The 21,233-nt window shown below is 41.7% G+C and overlaps 1 protein-coding gene across 5 annotated transcripts in view; it reads left to right on the forward strand.

The window, feature by feature from the left end:
• The window catches only part of LOC143327951 (protocadherin-15-like), a 189,550-nt gene that overhangs the window by 108,354 nt on the left and 59,963 nt on the right, over positions 1-21,233 (forward strand). For all 5 annotated transcript variants that reach the window (XR_013077775.1, XR_013077778.1, XR_013077776.1 and 2 more), the window contains 7 exons: positions 252-401; positions 1,900-2,093; positions 3,067-3,199; positions 3,492-3,571; positions 8,616-8,709; positions 12,913-13,041; positions 20,069-20,374. Coding sequence is in view for 1 of the 5 variants with exons in the window: in XM_076742656.1 (XP_076598771.1) it covers positions 252-401; positions 1,900-2,093; positions 3,067-3,199; positions 3,492-3,571; positions 8,616-8,709; positions 12,913-13,041; positions 20,069-20,374 (1,086 nt within the window). In the remaining 4 variants the exon portion in view is untranslated. The remainder of the gene's footprint in view (positions 1-251; positions 402-1,899; positions 2,094-3,066; positions 3,200-3,491; positions 3,572-8,615; positions 8,710-12,912; positions 13,042-20,068; positions 20,375-21,233) is intronic.

The following is a 21,233-nucleotide window of genomic DNA, read 5'->3' on the forward strand; positions in this document are numbered from 1 at the left end:
TCCTCTCATCTCTGTAAAAGCTTTTTTAATGTTAAGGGAATGAAAAATGAACTCATACAAAGGCAAAGTGTAAGTGACTTCGTTGTAGTGGTAGAAACATGTTGCGGTTTGACACGTCCTATCAAAGCAGAACAATTCTGAAAGCGTAAGCTTGGATAAAAAGATCTCTTTCCTGTGATTTCGTTCAACATGTTTACTTGCCTTGAGATTCTGAAGTCACAAGACTTATTTCTCTTTCTTGTCTTTTACAGATGGTGGCATCAGATGGTGTCCAGCAGAGTAGCCCAGTAACTGTCAACATCCTGGTCATTGATGCAAATGACAATACGCCCACGTTTGCCGAGGTCTCCTACAGCGTTGAAGTCTTCACAGACATGCAGCCGGGGGAGACAGTACTGCAGGTAATCAATCCAACAAATGTCCTCTCGCCTTTCTTTTGCTCTCTTGCTCTGGCACTCCGCCTCACGCCTCCGTCTTTGTCCTCATCACACAGAATCTCTCTCACACACGTCCTTTCATGCTCAAAGCAAGTAACCGCAACAATCCAGAGCATTGTGTTGACAGGCAAACCCCTGGAACAGTTCCCTCCGTCTCATCTGCAGTCATGACAGTCGGAGAGAATGTTTCTGTCCCTCCACCGTACACGGGCCCAGGAAGCCTTTTACTCAGTAGATCAGCTGCTGTCATGACTGAGGTTAATTTATTGTGGTAGGCAGCCGTGATGACCATTTCATCATTCCTCTCCGTGCAAAGGAGAGGATTTTAAAAAAGGGTTTGTTTACTTAATTTTTATTAATGCGCTGGCTTTGAAGGATATGGTTTTCTTTTCTTTTCATACGCACGCATATAACCAACCAAAGCAAGCATCCACACACGTGCCCAGGACATGTGTAAGGATACGCGCAGGCACATATACATGCACACACGGTCATCCAAATGCAAATCCATAACCCTCTCCTGCTGTATCTATTAAGGTGGAGACTTCCATCATTTCATTGTCTCTTACTTGGTAGTCGGAGCATGATCTTTTCTTCTTGCAGTTGATCTGTCCTCTCAGCACAGCCACTCCAAAAAAATGTCAGATGCTGAAAAAGGTCAAGTTTAATCTGTCTTAAAAACCAGCCGCTTCGCCCTCCCTGAAATGAGGCCAGGGGTCACAGAGTGTCTGGTATGACCGCTTAACCGATTTTTATAAACCGTTTATGAGAGCCGCAGGCCCCCTGAGGATGCTGCTACTTATTCGATGGTACAGCTTTTACTCCCGACGTCAGAGGCATGAAAAAGGAGGTCTGGGCAGCCTGGATTAAAGTTTCAAGGCCTTAAAGATACAAAGCCGGCCACACCATGAGGTCTCATAATTACAAGCAGCAGGATGCCTAAATAATTGGCTTGAAGGAAATGGTGGCCGCTAAATTCATTTGATAACAGAGTGTGCAAGAAATGATCAATTTATTGTTAATGGTTTTTTTTTCAGTGTACTCAAAAAGGAAACTTTAGGAAGGAAGTAATAGCAAGACTAGATAATAGAGCTGATAAGATCCGTGGAAACCACCCCCCTTGGCCTCACTGCTGCACTGCACTTTCCCCTTCTAACACCCTGACTTTTCACATGTACTTTCAACTAAATGCCAGCCATTTGTTCCCATCTGTACATGAATGTATCTAAATGTGTTCCTTAAATGATAACAGGGCACCGAAAGCAATCGACTGTAGTTCGGCAATTTGACTGAAGTCATTCACAACCCCCTACTGAGAAATATTTACTTCTTGACTGATGCAGTAACCATGTTGCTGGCAGCTGTGCAGAACTCCCCCTGCAAAACTACAAAGTACATATAAAAATAAACATGTTATTTGTAAAATCTGTATCAGTATCTTTTTCTCTCTCTATTCTCCCAGCTAACAGCAGCAGATGCTGATGAGGGACTGAATGGTCTGGTGACCTATGAGATACTGGCTGGTGCCCAGGGACACTTCATCATTAGTAATCGCACTGGACGCATCACTGTGGCGCCCGGTGTCACTCTGACTGTGGGAAGATCTTACGCACTGACTGTCAAGGCCTCTGACAATGCACCAGAGATCCAGAGAAGGTACTGCACAGTAGCCTGGCATGCTGGCTCTCTTCTTTAATGTGCTTTTTGTTACTTTTTTCTGAGCAGTTTTGGGTCAGTTTCATTTTTGCGTCTCCTCAAGGTTGCAGGGGAGCTACCAACATGCGTTGTTTTACAAGTCTTACTTAATTCAAGATGTGCTCATAGTGTTTCTTCTGCTTCTGAATGGAACAGAGAGTCTTCTCTGGGTTATGAATTATTGAGAAAATTGAGGAGAAGTAATGTTTCTGAGCTGTTGTGAGTCAAAAAACAGATAGTCTTATTCCATCTAACACTGCTGAGATTCTGGTATGACATGTTTCATACATTGTCTCCACTTTATCTTCATAATTCAGATGGAGGTGATAGAGGTGGCCTCTTTGGTGGTAGCACAAACACTGGCAAAGGAACATTTCAATGGCTCAGGACTGAAAGAACCTACAGCAGGCTCCAGTTGGACATAATGACACAATATATAAGGCAAACGTCTTATTGTACTGCACATGTCAGATCATCCTCAAGTACATTTGTACTTGTACCTTTATAGCCATTCAACAAAAGATTTCTCACACAATGAATGAATAAATAATCAGTGCAGTCAGTTGCATTTTCATGTGTGCTGCTGTGAACACCTGAGAACACGGTGGCTGATTTTAAGCAAGCTGATTTTTTTGCTTGTGATCAAATCATGAATAAAAGGCTCGCATTGTGTTTGATAACTTCCGAATGTGCAAACAAACACTCATGAAACACCATTCCTCATCAGATAAATGACCCACTTAAAAGATATGTGACCAAAACCTGCTGACTTTTTTTTATTTCCTGCAATCACACAACAGAGCTTTGATGTGGGATTATGTATTATGAATATTTTTCACTATGCTGTGGGCTGGGTACTTCAGTACGGCTCAACAGGTTGTCAAGGAGAAACCGATGCTGTCAGTGGGCTGATGTGTGCTTTTTATTCTGGCAGGAGCTCCATCACTACAGTGTACATCGAGGTTTTGCCGCCCAACAACCAGAGCCCCCCACGCTTCCCTCTCTTCACCTACAGCCTGGAAGTCAGCGAGGCCATGAGGATAGGAGCTATTCTGCTCAATCTGCAGGTTAGTCTGTGACCCACAAATACAAAAACACACACACACAAGGCACATGCATAATATCTAGAATTCAATGTGGCATCCAGTATGATGCAACAGTCTTTAAACTGGTGACATTTTGGGTACACAGTTTACGTTTTTTTCCCTTCTCTATCACATTTCACTCTCCAGCATTAGAGTACACTCACTTTGACTCCAGCCCAGCATCCTTGTTGCTCAACTGTCACATCTCATAACCTTTAGCTGTAATGGTACCATATGATCTTTGAGAACTTTGCTTTTCTTTTCCTTCCCGCAGGCCACAGACAGAGAAAATGACCCGATCACATACCGCATTGTGAGTGGGGATTCCCAGATGGTCTTCAACCTCTCTGAGACGTACGTCCAGCTATTTTTTCATTTTTCAGGCACATACGGGCCCCACAAGGTATTCCCTCCAAGGCCTGCTTGAGGTAGAATATAGATATATGGATGGATGGAAAGGCTAGTAAATTTTGATTGAGAGCATTTTGCTCGTAAATACCTTTGATAAACTGATTTTAAAATGGAAAAAAATAAATAGGAAATTGTGTAGTGTTTGTGTTGTGTAGCATGAGTTCCCTCCAGGTGATCTCAAAGTTTTATCGGCTTGAAGGTCACTGTAGGTGAACTGGTTTAGGATAAATGAATGAACACAAACTGCTTTGCAAGATTGCAGTCCACCTAGCATAACAAGCCCCTGGCAAACTATTATGGTTCTGCAGAGGCACTCTTCAAATGCTGACATCAGTTTGAGAGTCTATTGAGGGTTTTGGGCAACAAGACAAAAGCTGGCTGGGTTATCAAACGCTTTATTGAACTTGCAAAGCCTATACATAGACAAACAGTAATAACACGTTAAAACAAGAGTTTTTTCTTTGGCTGTAATGACCATTGGGAAGGTCCTTCAGGCAAACCAGGCAGCCAGGTGGTGTGGAAGAAGGAATGTGTGGAGAAGGGAGGTGTATTTCTGTTGGTAGAGAGTAGATGCTGGCCTGCCCATTATTGGTTTTGGCTGATTTATTTTAGCCACTATAGACTTTGTTTTCTGAACACTGGCGCTGGCTGTTGGCACCATCAAGAATCCCAATGAACCAAGTTAAAAAGTACACCTGTTTACACTCACTGCGTGCCTCGGGCGGTTATTTGTGCCCATGATGCCAGTGTTCTGGTCAATTCAATGTTATTTGTATAGCCCAAAATCCCAATTTTGACTCAAAGGATTTTACAATCTAAAGCAATGACCCTTAATTTGAAAAAAAAAAAAAAGAAAAAAAAAAAAAGAAACCTGAGACATACAGGGTAGACAGAAACAACAATATTAAAGTAACATACTAGACAAACACAATGACAATATTAGGTAAATGGAATGAGGAAATGGATTCAGGGAAATGTCAACCAACCTCCAGCTGCAGCCGAAGATAAGCAAGACTGGCTTAGATGAACATATGGAGCCGAGATGCGACAGTCTTTTTTTATCAATGAATGCATTAACTAGTACTAGATAAATAAAAGTCTCTTAGATTAGAGGTCAATTGCTTTGTGATTACAGTTTTCAAGACATGAGTATGTTACTCTTGGTATGAGGAAATGATAAGAACGAGGTGTTTTCATATATCAGGATAGCATTGATATTCTCCCACAGCTTAATATACAAGATGAAAGAAAACAATGAGAGCTGTGAATTTTCACCAAGCTGTGGCAATTAGGTCAGAGCTTCCAGAAAGTGACAGGCAGAGGGAACATGTAATGCAGAGGAATTGTGCCGAAATATTATTTGATGGCTGGTGTTTGGTTCTACTCGCATTCCCTCTTCTGGTTCTCTTCAGCTCTGCCCCGTTCGCATCCTTTTCTCTGACAGCAGACAATAAAGACAATATTTCTGGAGGTGAAATCTTACCTTACCCCTCATAATCAACATCAGCATTTGAAAATCCCACCTCGCTCGACCACGGGTAGGGAGAAAAGGACAAGGCATAAAATATTAAAAGTGGTCAGTGCTTTTTGCCATCCCTAAAATAAGCAAGCAAATATGGAGCGAGGAGACGTGGGGAGACTGAAAATGCAATCCTGCCAGACACGTTTCTCACTAATTGATTAAAGCCTCTTTTGTCTGCATCCTCAGTCTACCAGCTACGCAAGGGCAAGCTGTGTTGCAGCACCACATCCCTGCAATTTGTTTACTCGTAATCTTCTCCACAGTGTTAAAATTGTTTGTTTTATGGAGGGTTGTTTACACTACGCTCTCACAGTGGTAACGGTAAGTGAGAACGTGGTAACGCGATCAAAATAACGGGAGACTGCCATTGTTGCCAATGCCACTGCAATTGCTTACACCAGATGTGACAGAAATCTCGCTGAAATAGATACACATTTTCTCCTTCAGTGCATTTTGTGGCAGAAATATTACAACCACACAAGCTCTCAGCAACCCAGCAATGTAATAACTTCAAGCAGGTGCTGATATAGCACATGATGAATCTAGGAATGATTAGCTGGTCTGCTTTATGAGTGCGCAATATACAGAGCCCTGCTTCACACTCATTGTCATTCAGTGAAGTGATTTTTGCATTGCTGCATGTTCACATTTGGGCTACATAAGGGGCCGGTTCAGTCCAGTCTATAACTCCCTACAAATGGGGCAGCTTCCCCTAAGGGAGGTGGGAATGCTTCAGATTCTCTCACCATGATTGTAGTGAGCAGGATGCAGCCTTGAATCAGTAGCTTGGAGTCTGGCAGCCACCAGCCGCTGTACGCAGGGCATTCAGTAATGACATACTTACTGGCAGAGGCAGGATCACAGTTTAATGCCTCATAAACAATGCTCTGCTGTTTCTAATGAAGTCCCAGCTTCTGGTGGGACTGATGAAGACGTGCAACACATTCCTTCAGTAACAATGAATATTATAGTCAGGGTTGATTTAGAACAAAATTAGGCTTCAAACAAAATAGATCTGAAAATATAATCAAGCACTGGAAATGTACTGCATACGCCTCTCGATGAGACACTAAGTATGTGTCAGCAGGACCAATATATCAGCTGATTGTAGCTTTTCCAGAGATATTGGTATTGGCATATGTGTTTGAAGTAATTTATAAACAGTGCCTCCATTTCACGAGTGTCCACCAGAGAGACCTGACAAGTTAATTTAGCTCCAACTTAATACCTAATAGCCCCAATTTAAGGGCTAAAAATGAATAACAATTTCTATATCACTCTTAAATACGCATATGTAAACTCTCAAATATCAATATTAGATAAGCCAAGACTCCGACCGACTACAATTTGAATAGAGTATTTAACATTTAACATTGCAGAGGGGCAACTGTAAATAGAGCAAATCAGCCAGGCCAACGTGAGTTCATTGCAGATATATAGGTATCAGTGTAAGTTTCATGGACATAATTCTTTAAAAAAATAATTATTATGTTAATTACTATACTTATTCTATATATTAATCTACTGTTCTCACATATTTTTGCACTTCACAATGTCAATTCCAGTAACAGCCTCATAAAACCAGTATTGGGAAGGCAGTAACTCACAGATCGTGCTGCTGTTGTAACCGCTATTCTTTTTTCTTGACGACAGCTCCTATTCGAAGCCAAACCTTTTTCGTAGCATCTCAAAAACCGAGGGAGACCACATCAGCTGTGATACATGAGCTTTTTTCAGTGCCTCCTTGTGGCCCCGTGTTCCAGCTGGCAGCTGATTGTCTTTCTTCAAAGTGAAATTCGAACTGAAATTGAAAAGGAGTTCAGGAGAGGGTACACTTTTTATTGCCCCGTGATGCCAGACACTGCAGTCGCTTCTAAACGAATAGACTCAATACAAGTGTTTCAGCTCATGCACTTAAGTGAGAGTTATCCTATCAAAGTTATTGCATCTGAATAAAACATTCAGACCACCTCAAACTCCTGTGCATCAAGTCGAATTTACCATATAGAGACACGATCTGAGCAGAAGGAAAGAGCAACAGGCTGTGAGACTGGGATGGATAGCCTCTGACCTGCACCATTGTCGCTCTGTAATATGATGCTAACAGCATCCTGTCTTTCTGACAACATCTTTTCATTTGTGTTTGCTGGGGAGAGGAGGCAGGACGCTATCACACATGATCAGTGAACCTCTCCGACCCAACTGCTCAAGTGTAGTTCAGCACTTCAGCTGTAGTAGGGACTAAACTCCCCAGGCAGGCTAAGTGTCTTTAATCATTCTAATCTTTGTAATTATCACCATCAAGATCATCATCATTAACACTGCAGTTATGACAATTATCACTGTATATCTTCATTATCACATTCACATCAAAGCTTCCCGTAGCTTTAGCTTCATTTAGCACAGAGAGGGCTATTTTCTACTGTTGTGCGAATGCATAAATAAACATGAGCACAGCAGCCGGTGAAGGATGGTGATGCATTTGATTTGTGTTTTTAAAAGCTGTGTTTGCCCTCTTGAATCGCCGATGATCAGACGTATCGGTTTCAAAGCAGCGTGTTCACCGTAACTTCAGGCAGGTTATTAGAGAAGCAGACAATGTTAAGCGAGGTTTCGGTAATTTGCCTGTCAGATATTAAGATGAGGCTCTGCGGTTTGACGGCTGTGGGCCGGAGAGGCAGGTTCTGCTTGGACCGTTTGGCCAAAGGAGCTTTAAATTAGAAATGTGAAGGAGCAAAGGGACAGCAGGGAATTGTGACGGGCATTAATCTAGCAGTGCGTTCAGATGCATTCATCTTTCCTTCCATTTGCAGTTCCGGCAGAGCCTCTGCTGTGTGCGGCGCTGAAATTGTTTTGTGCATGCTGTGTGCTTGTGTGTGTGTGTGTGTGTGTGTGTGTGTTTGTTTGTGTGTGTCTGCGCTTGAGCTCACGTGTCTTGTGAGCCTGTGTGTGCAAACAAAGATAATTCAGTGTTCTGCTTGGGAATGCATCCACACTTTGTGTTTGGAATGCTAGAGTGCCAAATTATACCTTGTGAACGAGCAGGAGGGCCGCTGTGTCTGCTGCAGTCATTGGAAAGAAAACATGAATCTTTCTGTCTGTAGTCCATGTGCTTTGGGAGCAAGAGGCAGGCTACAGAGAGAGAAAGACAGAGTGGGAGCATTTAAAAACCCACCTGCTCTTCTCCCTAAACTCATCCTCCTCTATCATTGACCATGTTTTATAAATCTGTCTAATCTGGGGGTAAATAAACTCTGAAGTGCAGCCTTCTCCATCATCCACTATTGCATCAGTGATAAAGTACTGAAAACTATCGCTGCTGCGGTGACACAAAGAAGCAACGTGGGAACTTGTCTGCACAAAGCCCAATATTGTGTTCCTTTTTTTGTGATGTTGTTGTATCGATGTCTCTTGTTGTTTGTGTCTAGTAGTGATAAAAGTGTCTTCTCTGGCCCCTCTCTGCAGGATTGGCCTTCTACTTCTGGGCAAGCCTCTGGACAGAGAGACCACAGACCAGTACCGTCTGATTGTCACCGCCTCTGATGGCAACCCTGGAGGGGTGAGACTCTTTATTAAACTACTGGCCTGATTCCTCGGGGGTCGGCGATCCTCAAACATTTTGAACACATTAAGCTCAAATAAGATCTTCTCATACAAGCTTATTAGCTCATATTAGCTCTGAAATTTGGCTCACTGAAACCGAATGCTTCATTAGCCTGGAAAATCTAATAGTACATTTGAACTCGGAGCGTTTAATACCCTTTGGTTCTGTCACACATTTATAAGATCTGTGGTAGCAGTAAGAGTCAGTAGCACCACTTCATTGTGCCAAACCAGCACAACATCTTTAAGTTCTCTAAATCCATATACTGTATGTGGACATTGTGTATAATTTTGTGATTTTGGTAACATGTTGAGTTCCTTAGTGGGACTTATTCAGCGAAACCATTAAAAAAGGGTCTAATGTGAATAGAATTGTGACAGGGTTAGATTTTTCCGAAAGCACAGATGTGTTCTTCAGGACTGATGTTCAGCTTCCAGTCCATTGGTCGGTTGCTAGCACAGTATGGTGCTTGCTCAGTGCTGCTTCTACCATCACTGTTTGTAGTGCAAATGGATGTTTATACCTGCTGTTAAAACTTAACATCTGACAAAAGTATATTTTGTAGGTGTGTATTTTACCTACAGCTGGTTTGATCCATCAAAGCAGTTTTGTTCTGCAGATATCGAACAGTTTTGTGTTGTTCTAAAAGGCCAAAGGATTGTTAACATCGTATCCGACATAATTTAGATAACATGCTGAGTTTCTTTTAAGATTAGATAACAGTTCTGCAGGCAAAGGGGATCAGCAGAGTTCACTGAAATGCGTCAAGAATAAGAGCAACAGCAAATCCGATGCAAGCATATAGCTGCAAACTAGTGGAAAGAAGCATTAGTGTTATATCTTGTTTTCTTAATATCCACACACACAGTGGTTTGGAGTAATCCCACCCTTGCTATCCCACTTGCAAAGCTGATCCTTAAAGTACTGCTCCGTAAAAAATGGTGACTCATTTAAAAAAAAAAAAAGGACTGGTGGTCAAAATCGAAGCAGCAGGGACATCCAGACTTTCAGTTCCTCATATAGGTCAAGCTCCAAAACACTAGATCCTAAATTTCCCATCATGCACCGCCCCGCTTTGTCTATTGAACGGCCACCTCTTTCTCCAGTTTGTAACTCTCTTTCAGAGTTGCAGAAGACCTTATACAACCCTTTCAGCTGTGCAGTACTAACGAGTACACTGGCAACACTATATATTGATGTACACATATTCACCATTAAAGTAGTTGCTTGTTAGCGTGTATATTACTAGCATATTGAGTGCTAATATGCTACTAATATGCACGCTAATAAGCAACTATTTAATGGTGAATGTGTGTACCTTAATATAAAGTGATCACTCATCTTTAATTGATGGAATACCCCTTCAGAAAACAATGTCATCACGTGCAGTTGTGTCTTTTGAGTGTTCACCAAGCTGTCTCTGTAACTCAGCCTTAAGGAACAGCAGACTCTATAACTGAAAGTGAATGCTTGCTGCTTCGCCTCCCACCAAGAGCTGATAATCATATAAACCATCTTAATTTAATTAGACTTCACCTCAGTTGGCTCAGATTTTGCAGCTGTCTCTGTTCCAGACAGAGGTGAAATGTGGTTTCCCTTTTAAGATGCTGTGTGTGATAGGTAATGAACATTAGCTGATGAGCTGTCACAGGAGTGATGTTGATTGCCCCCCTCTCACCTGCACAGGCATAAACACTCAGATCTGCAGCTCCTTCTCATCTGCTGGCAGATGACGTGTGGTGGTCAAGTGGCGCTATATAAGAGGCATATGTTGCTGCCTGCATGTCGTGGCTTTTGCGAATGGGCCAGAACTGAATGAGCTCAAATGAGGAGTAGAGTGTGACAGTTAGGGTGGCAAGGGCAGAGGGGATGAACAATGACAGGGTCAGAGAGAAAAGAGCAAATAAACAAGGAGAGTGTAAGATGGGGCTTCACCTCACAGGATGAGGTAACCACGAGCTGGTGCTCTTTGATGGACAGATCGTTCAGACTGACGCCCTTTACCTGTGCAGCGTGTGCATGTCTGTGTGTGCGAAGCTTCCTGTCCGCAGAGTGAATTACTGGCTGACTCGTGTGTGTTAAATGTCATAGCTCGGAAGAAATGCTGTCACAAAAGCAAGGAAGCTGAATGAGAGAGAGGGTAAAGGGCTGCAGGAGGGTGGAGGTGAGGAACTCACTCAGGGAGACCAAGTGCTGCTAGGAGGGCAGGAGACAGGGAAAGGATCAAAATGAGCACAGGAGGAGGGAGGGCAGAAAAGAGGAAGGGGGAGGGCGACAGAGAAAAGGAGGGGGACGCCAGGGATTCAGAAGTGTAATTAGCACAGAACTTTGGTAACCATGGGAACCTGACACAGGGAGTGAAGCAAGGCCATCTTCCCCCCGGTGCTGCTTCTCTTTAAGTAAAGTCCAACCTGCACACACAAACTTTTTTTTTTTTTTTTTTTTTTCATAATACCTGTTGAATTTGAACTCTCACATCCATTGTTCTGGTGCACGGAGGAAATTGTGTTAATCTGTGTGACTAATTTAAAATTTGTATTCTCAGCGGTGCAGGCTGTAATCATAACCGGCAAGCACAGACACAGATCTCAAAACTCACCCAGGGATGCTGGATAAAGCTGTTCTACTTGCCCTCCAAGGAGCAGGAACATGACTCCTAACAGCCTGATCATATCAGTCCTTGCAACATGGCCTCTGGTCAGGGTTGTCACTTGAAAGGCAAAGCCCCATCAGCCACCTCTGGATCTTTCAGACAGCGAGGACAGAAGGCGAGACATCACACGGCTCCATCTATTTTATGTTAAATAAATAATAGCAGCTCATTAATCACACTCGTGGCCATAGAGGTAGGATTTTTGGCTTTGATAAGAGCACCCACGCCAGGAAGGAGACACTAATTGGCTTCAGGTCTTCTGTGAAATGAAAAATAAGTAGATTCCATCGCCACACTGATGGCGAGCTGCGTCCTCTTAGTATTGAGAAGCAAAAGAGCGAAAGATGCATGGAGTGTGATGGTTTTCAGCATGGATTGCCGTGTCAGTTCCGACATGAAAGGACCGATTATGTATGTCTCGGAAGCTAGAACAAAGAAAACAACAATGGTGAAGGAATTCCCAACAGACGGCGAGATGAAGGTGACACTAACTAGGCCATTTCCTGCGTGACATGTGCTGCTGAATGTCTCATCTGCCAGGGCAACTTCAAACAGCTGTCTTCTGGGAAGTATTTTTTCTTGCAAAGGCCAACTCCTCCCACAACCCACCCATCCTTCCTCCTCCAAAGGAGACCATTTACACCATTATTTGCATACAGCTTCATCCCAGTGCACTGAGAGATTATAGATAGTGCATATTCAGCCATTTTTTTCTGTGCTGATTTATAGGAGTGCTGTAGGTGTGTGCACTGTGTCATTGTTTGAAGGTTAATGGCGGTACGCTGGTGATGGGAAAGTTCTACCAGATCTACCAGGGCCTCCTTTTCCAATGGGCGAATCAGTTTCCAGGGCAAAATCCTGCTTTACCCACGTTGCAGTGCCTCCTAACTTCCTCACATAAGCAATCATACATTTGTGATGAGTTTACGTTGATAGCTGATGACATTTTCACTGCTTTCCAACATGTGTCATCTTTTTTGAAATTTACAGATTTTCTCTTTAAATGCCATTTCTTTTGTGATCAGGAAGTTTCTGACAGCAATTACAGCTTAGCATTTGTTGTTTTGCTTTTCTTTTGTTTCCCATTATTACTGTCTACTCATGTGTGACTGCTGTTCTACTGTTGTCCTTTGTAAAGTAAGCAATAAAAGAAAAGCTGGGTGCATTTTATGCATCATAAAAGCTCATGTTCCCACTCTTTAAAATATACCTGCTAATCTGTGCTGTCTCTCTACAGCAACCTGTTTTCTTCTTGGTTTTAAAATACCTTTCGTTTGTCTTACTTTTCACAGGCTAAAATTATTAAAAAATCATTATTTGTTATTAGTGAGTCAAGCTAATTTCAAATTTTTCTCCACATTTTATGCAAATGATTATCCAAATATATTAATTTGTTTCTGTGGTTTATGCTGTGTTGATGGTCTTTGTATTAGACTTATGAATACACTGTAAAGGAACACTGAATAACATTGGTCCTTATTGCCCTCTTTTTTTTTTTTCTTTAGACATCTACTACCACTGTGAACATAGTCGTCACTGATGTCAACGATAACGACCCTGAGTTCGACCTCACCTTACCCACAAATTTTACTGTCCAAGAGGAAGAGGCCAATTTGTTCGTGGGCCAAGTCAGGGTAAGTGTGATGTTTTATAAGACAGGTGTGGACTCGTTTCACCGACATCCACGTACCTGTCATTTTTAGCCATCCACAGTAGATCACATCAGATCTTTTCACTGTTGTATGTCCACATGTCCTTCCCTCGTGAAGTCACAAATGTTCCTCACTGCTCATTGTTGCCGTCCATTAAAAAACTTGCATTTTTCAACAAGGTCAAAGTTATTGGACAGATTTGTCCATCAGAGCTGCATCCCCATTGACTGGCTTGGTTCAGCACCACTGAGCAGCCAGACTTTTCTAATTACTGTAGATTAATTGGCCGGATGTTTGCTAGTAGATTAATCATGGAGTAATGACATGCACAATACAGTACAGTACGTACAGTAAATTCTTGAAATGTGGTAGATGAGGCAATAAAATCCAGACATCCAACCAGGAGAAATTTAGGGGGGTTGCAGGGGGAGTTTGGGTGAGATGACAAAATCAGACTGTATTGTTACTAAAAGAGTTTGCTCTGAGATTGGAAGTTGTCTCATCCACTGCTCTTTGATGCATATTCAAAATATCAGAAAAGTAAAATGGAATAATTATGGTCCACAGTAAGATAATGAAGACATAAGTTTGATAATAAATGAATGTAATTAGTTTGATAATGAGTTATCCAAACTAATGAGCATGTGCAGTGGATTGGATAATTCCTGAGTTAGTGGGCTGCACTGTCAGTGTACCTCAGTCGAGATGTAGCTCACACACGAGATGTGTTGTAGCTCACAACGCTTTCTGCGTGCAGCTTGAATATTTCCATTTATGGCTTTCAACTTTTAGCTATCTTATTTTGAAATTTTGGTAGTCACTCAAGCACATTTTGATTAAAGTGTTCGGTTGTGTTTCATATCATTTCCCTGCCCCGTCCTTGTCGTTGCTTATGCAAACAAAAAAATTACCAAGGGTAAACAGGCGCTCATATCAGTCACATTTGTCACCTCTCAGGATATATAGTTTCAACATTAGGAATCCCATTACATTTTTCAAGGGGTAATAAAATAGACCACCAGAAAATGTTGTGAGTTTATGAACTGTGAAATAAGACAAAAGGACATGTGAAGGAAGCTTGGTGTTTGCATGAGGTAAAGCCACCTTCAGTCTCACTCCTAAATGTTTCCTCTCAAATGCAGCCAGCAGCTAGATTGAGGCTTAGCCCACCCCCACCGTCCCTCTCTCTCTTCCCTGCCTCAGAAGGTTTTCTCAGCTGGCACCGTGCCAACTTGAGCTGAGGCTTGCCTTCCCGACTGAAAGAAAAAGTACATTAGCTCAACACAATCCTGCTCTCCATGCACACGCTCATAGAGAGGCTACAGCTTAGTCTGTTGTAGCTGATCAAGGAGCAACAGAGGCTTTTTTTTTTCTCTTTCAATGAAGCACTGTTTTGAAAAATCTCAGGAAGAAAGCACATCCTCAGCACAGCCCAGGTTTTTTGTCTTTTTTAACCTTTATTTAGTCAGGGGGTGTTCATTGAAAGCGATGCTCTTTTTCAGGAATGCCGTGATCGCATTCATGCATTTACACATTCTGGAAGCCACTCAACCAAAGTCTCACCTGTTGTCATTATGTTAGATTATGTGAGCATATACCATGAATTGGACATATCATTTACACTCTTTGAAGAATATTGCAGTTGACTGTAGACATCTGCAAGACAGTAAGATTCATCTCAAGTCTAAACACAAAGTTCAAAACCCTGCTTTTAAGTCCAAACAAATCAATCAATCAATCAATATTCCTTTATTTGTCCCGCGAGGGGAAATTTCAGAATACAGCAGCATCAGTAAAGATTAGTAAAGATTAATATAAGAAGTGCAATGCAGATTAGAAACAAAACAGTATATACAAGAGAGTGAGGATTTAAATACAAATAAAAAGAAAGAAATTGTAAAAAAAATTGTAAGAAATTGCAGATCGTATTTACAGATTGTTATGTACATGTATTATTGCACAGCTTATTGTCCAGACTATTGCACTGATTACTTGGGGTTGTTTTTATTGTACAATCTGACAGCTGCAGGGAGGAATGACCTGCGATACCGCTCTTTCACACACTTTGGATGTAGCATCCTGTCACTGATGGAGCTCCTCAGTGCAGTGAGTGTGTTTTGGAGGGGGTGGGAGTCATTGTCTGTCATGGAGGACAGCTTGGCTGTCATCCTCCTCCCCCCCACCTCCTCCACCAGGTTCATGTTTTGGCTTTATTGTACGTATTTGATCCAGTTAGTTTTGGCTTGATATTGCAAATGCACTAAAGAATTTTACTTGACATATTTACGTCCTGTTACATCACCTACGTGGACATGGGTGTCCTTGTACTAGTTTGTAGACGGTGTGCAACGTTGGCATCTTGTCAATGCGGGAGGTTCATAAATGAATGAACAGATTCATTTTGTTACCACTATAACAAGATCATCATGGCATTACTAACAGCAGCATCAACATCAAGCGCAATACTCAAGACAAGGTCAACTTCACCAAATAACCTCTTCATTCATTCATGTGGAGAAGCAGTATTTATCTTATATACTGCACACAGATGAAAACTTCCAGTCTTAAATATTCTCTAACTTTTGGCCTTTTCACGTCTAAATAAAAAAATAAAAACAATCATCTGCCTTTATAAGATTGATTCCTTTCAAGCTGTTTAGTAAAAATTAACAAGAACAAGAATTCAGTTTATCTTTATTTCATTTATTTTACAATATTTTGATTTATATTCCTTTTCACTGTTGTTTTAAGTGTTGCTTTAATTGATTTTTGTGCCTTTTGTAAAGCACTTTGAGTTGTCTCAATTAAAATGTGCAGTAGGAAAAGGTATAAGTGGATGAGAAATGCTTTGATTAAAACTTAATCCATGTAGGAAGCTGAACACAGTTACCACAGTTAAGTGTATTTACAGTAGACACAAATTACAGCCTTCTCTTTCTGCGTCCATCCGCAGCCTTTTTCTACTATCTCCTTCACAGCTTTTTTCTGGTTTGTCTCTTTTGCTTAATCCTTTCATGGTGGAGAGACATTTTCCTCATTTTTCATGCAAGGAGCACATGCTTGCATTTCAAGAGATCATGCTCATTGCACAGTAATTGAGGAGACGATGCCCTTCAGGGTGAGACTTCAAAACAAGAAAACGCTTGTGCCGTAACATTAATAACACAATTGTTAAGTGATTTTGTAATGGTTTGATGTTTTTCCTCTATCATTTTTATAGTTGTGGGCAAGGTGCGAAGGAGATAGACTACTCGTACTCTGCACTGCTCTGGGTTGTAGTTTAATAAATTACAGCAATTAAATAATAAAAACATGTGGCATTTACATTCTAAGTGCCAATGACTGTGTGTAATGTAGATGTGTGATGTAATGCCCCTTTTCTTAACTTTCACTTAGCCTCTTTAAGTCAACCACAAGGTGCACAGGCAATCAAGAGGGATGAATATAGAAATGCAGAGGGAGAAAACTGAGGTGTTTTTAATTAAACAGATTGTACAATCTTAGGGTGCAACAGAGACGGAAGACCAAATTTTGAATGGTTCGTTAACCAATTGAAGAGTTCATCGGAGGGGAAAACAAACGGAATGTGTGCAGGGAAAGAGATGCTGCAGCTCAGATCTGTCGAGTTTTGCACACTGCGGGGACACACCTGACATTGACGACTTTCTGAAGTCCACTTCCACTGGTGGTGAAAGAGAAAATGGGAAAGGCAAAAAGTTTGGAGCAGAGTATTGTCACATAACTTACACCACTTAAGTATTTCTCTCTGTTTCATCACCTGTCCTGATAGGCTGACAGATGTTCTTTCGCTACCAGATCTCTAGTCTGAGTAACGTCTTGTGATGTGGATATGTTTTTGATTTGCTTTGTGTGCAACTGCATCACAAGTTGGTCTTATTGGGCAAATGTTGTCCCAGTCAGAACAGTAGTGTGCAGCTCACTGTCTATAAAACATTATTTGTGTTTAATCAATAATTTCACATTTGAATGTGATGTGTTACTGTAAAATCACTTAATCTTTTCCTGTGGCACTTTGACTTTAACTGCAGAGAGGGAGTTATAATGCAGCCAACCACAAGGCTTCAGGCTATTGCCAACGGTGACGATGACTGCAGTGCAAATGCATAATGCTATTAAGTAGCTTAATGCTAGCCCCAGAGCGTTTTGGATTCTCTTTGCTCATAGCGGGGAGCCCTAATCTGAGCATGCAGATGACCGGAGGACAAATCAATTAGCAGTCATGTCAGCCACATCATGGAAGCATCGTGTGGAATTGTTGCTAATTGCAGAGGCTGTTGAACATTGAACATTTATGTTCTTGCCAGGCAGATTCCTTGATTGAGTTTGAGTCTCATCCTGTAAGTGAAGACATTTGCAAGCACCGCTACAGTGCATCGCACGTGTTATCGCACGCTGTTATCACACCTCTTTAGAGAGGGTGACATCAGTGCTTCATTTTATTTTTTCTAAAACACACTGTGCCCAGGGTGTAGCGAGACATTCTGCCTACAGTATACTAAGTGAGCAATTCAATTTTAGGGTTCAGCATTAATCATCCACAGCAAGATGAATATACTCTTTTGTCAGTGCAAAAAGAAAAGAAAACACTTGACCGGGGCTGGTAGCGCACAGAGGAGACAGATTTCTCAGGTACTACAAATTAGAGGTTTGCATAAGCCTGTTTTTTTGAGACTGAGGCCACCTGCTCAAGCTGTTTATTGTGCCATGACCATACACACCTGCGGGACGTTCTGCTGCTCCCACAATCAATGTACCGAGCCTGACCACCAGCTCAAAATCCAGTCTGTGCCAGTTACCACCACTGAATGAGTCCTGTTTGAAAGAGTCATTCAAAGCTTCCCGTACAAGTTGTTACAGTGTGAAGAGGACATGAGCTCATCAGTGTTGGTGTTGAGCTGAACCATAATTAAGCTAATTGACTTTCCTGCAATTTTTTATGTAGTTAATGAATGAAACAACAACCAATTTTAAGCCGTAAAAGGAAATGACTGATTTTTTTTTTCATTATTTTACCATTTTTGGCAATAAGCTTTTTTCCGGCATGTGACTTTTTTGTATTGTTGTTGCAATTTTGTATCACATGTGTATTGTACATTTGATGGGTTTTTTTTTTTTTTACAAACCATTAGCTGTGCTTTCAAAGCAGCTTTGCCAACACTGACTTTGATTTAGACTTAAATGCCAAATAGTCAGAAAAGACCAAAATGATTTGGCGAATTTCGGCACACAAACGAAAGACTTTACATTCCCCACCAGTGCCAGGAATTACAACGTGACCACCTGTGTTTGTCATGTGTGCCAGCATCTGCTGCAGGTCACGTGGGATCTGTGGACTGGCCTGCCCTGCGCAGACCTTTATAATACATACAGCACTTGCAGGCAAAAAAATATGCAGATTTGTTATTTGATTTTATTGGCTGTGAATTAATTGGATTACACCTCTTACAAGCCAAGGAGCAGGGAGAATGTTTGTTATGTAATCACTGGATAGAAGTAGTGATCCGTATGCACATATTGGCATGATGTGCTTTAGTCTGTTTGTCCAGCGCTTAATGCTGAGGTCCAATTTTTAGCCTTGGCTTTGAGTGTTTGTCAGGAACTCCATGTAAAACAAATTTGGGACAGCTTTAAGCAACCATATGTGTATGTGCATCCCCCTCCCTCTTTCTCTGTTTATCAGAGGGCTCTTTTCCCCCTCTTTCTGCTGCCTTGTCCTTACTTGACTTGAGGTTGAGAATTTATTGCCAAACAGAGAGATGAAATGTGACTTGATCTCCCTCTTTTTCTCCCTCTCCCTCTTTCTCCCTCTGTCTCTCTCTCAATTACAACAAAGAATTACCACTGCACAGGAGACTAAGAACACACAGACACACGCGTATAGTACACACAGGCGTAATAATGACCTGTCATAAACACATAGGAATTAAAATGTGTAAAACCGCTAACTTATTTTAGCCCTGCAGGATCATCACAGGATAGCACCATGTGCCTTTCCTAAGCTCTGAACATTTCCTTTTTGCAGTTTTTATTTTGCTTTTTATCCACAAAATCTCTTGTATGCTATAGGGTCTTTTAACATTCAGTGATTTCCCTTTGATGGACTGCAAAGTTTACATGATAAAGAGCCTTCTGAAGTCACCAATGAGTATTTATGAATGACAAAGACTCCTATCTCAATACCAAGACCAGTAAACTCAAACGTGTGAGCGTTGTTTCGGCTCAGCTGTGGCACTGTAGCTAACGTGGCTTTGTACCTGAATCCTATGTAAATATGTGAGGCATTAAAATAAAGCCAGGCTCTAATGGATCATGTAATGGATCACAACAAACTCACAACAGCTGCAGTTTGCCGAAGGGAACTGCTTCTGCATTTCAGTTTTAAAGTCTGTCATTCATATGCTTTGTATATGCTGTGTATGCTTTGTTTAATATTTATCCCTCTCTGCATATATGTAAATGGATTCTCGGTTGTTCCTACAGGTTGTCACTTTACTTCAACAGCATTGGGAAGGGGAGGGGGTTTATCGGTGACTTTTATTGACGTTTCATTAAGCAGGCCCATTTTTTTCAGCAGGAAAACTCTCTCAGTCCATTGTGAGATAATGGCCACTGCAACATTAGCTGGCTATTATGCTTCCATCTGATTATCCAGGCTATATTTCATGCTGTCTCTCTCTGCTCAGTGCCTGTTGGCACAGACCACTACTCAAACAATGCAGATATGCAGGTGCGGTGAATTATGGTCATTGTAGTTCACTAACTTGTTTTGGGAGCTTGGCAACATTTAATAGTGATTTCTTTAAAAAAAAAAAAAAAAAACTGTATAGGCAAAAACCACAAAAGTGTCAGACATCAGATCCCCCAAGTCTTGGGGGGGATGCAGTTAATTAACATGGGCGAACTGCCCAGATATTCAAAATGCATGGGAAACAAAGACTTTATTTATACACCCATAATGGAGCCCTCTGATCATTTTCTTTCTCCCCAGGCCACAGATCCAGATGCAGGGGCTAATGGCCAGGTGCGCTACCGGATCATGAATCATCCTGACTTGTTTATAATCAGCGTTAACGGCAGCATCTACACAAGAGTGCCTCTTGACCGAGAGCTTAGGAGCCAATATGACCTGGTGGTTGAAGCCTCAGATGGGGCGGTGGATCCACGACGGACCACGTTGACTCTCTCAATCCAGGTCACGGATATCGATGACAACAGCCCAGTCTTCTCCCAGGAAACTTATGTGGTGAATGTGCCCGAGAACAGCCCTGTGGGAACTGTGATCCTGAAGCTAAGCGTGAGTATTTATGTGTTTAATGCCAAAAGTTGTTTTCTCTCTCTGTCTCTGTCCCTGTATGTCTCCTTTTATATAATGCCGCACAGGTGCTTGCAACCAGTTGTCGTAACAGGCTTTTAGCATCTTTAACTTAAAATGCTGGCAATTTAGTGTTTAAAGTGTCAAATGCTTTCAGACGGAAACATTTACACAGACAAAAACATCCACAGCCTGATAATCATGGCAAAAAGAAACCTGTCACGACAGCTTTTAGTCTCAAAGAAAGTAAGACTTAAAGCTAGAGTCATAGTCAGGCTTTAATAGAGGATAATGTTTTCATCAGTCCTGATAAACATTAATGCTCCCCAATTTTTGAGAAACTTTGATCAACCTAGTGGAATCTGTCTTTAGGTAGAGTCAAACGTTGGTGCACGTGTTTGCACTGAAGCGAGGTATAGGGGAACCATGCGCATGTTGGGGCAACAACAGAGAGGAGGGGCGAGTAATTGCTGGCATATTGTGAGTGACATTTCCCAGAGAGAGATAAAGCAAGAGGGGAGGCTGAGAAGCAGGGGGTTGAGGGTTGAGAGTGAGGGGTGTGAGTGACAGTGACACGGTGACACCATTAATCTCCCAGACAACATCACCTCAACTCTAAATGGATGGGGGTGGCTGGCAAGACACCTAAAAGAGCAGAAGATAGTGAGATAAACTCTGAGAAAGTAACAGTTGGGTGGCTGGAAACCTCCTGCCTGTACCTGACTATTTCTACTTTCCAATAGATGTTGCGCTTGTGTTTCAGCATCCGTGTACTGCATCTCATCTCCTCGTATCGCAGTAGCCTTTGCAAATTATATCTACTTCGAGAATTGTGATATTA

The sequence above is a fragment of the Chaetodon auriga genome, chromosome 11, assembly GCF_051107435.1.
Source record: "Chaetodon auriga isolate fChaAug3 chromosome 11, fChaAug3.hap1, whole genome shotgun sequence".
In the NCBI taxonomy this organism is placed as follows: domain Eukaryota; kingdom Metazoa; phylum Chordata; class Actinopteri; order Chaetodontiformes; family Chaetodontidae; genus Chaetodon; species Chaetodon auriga.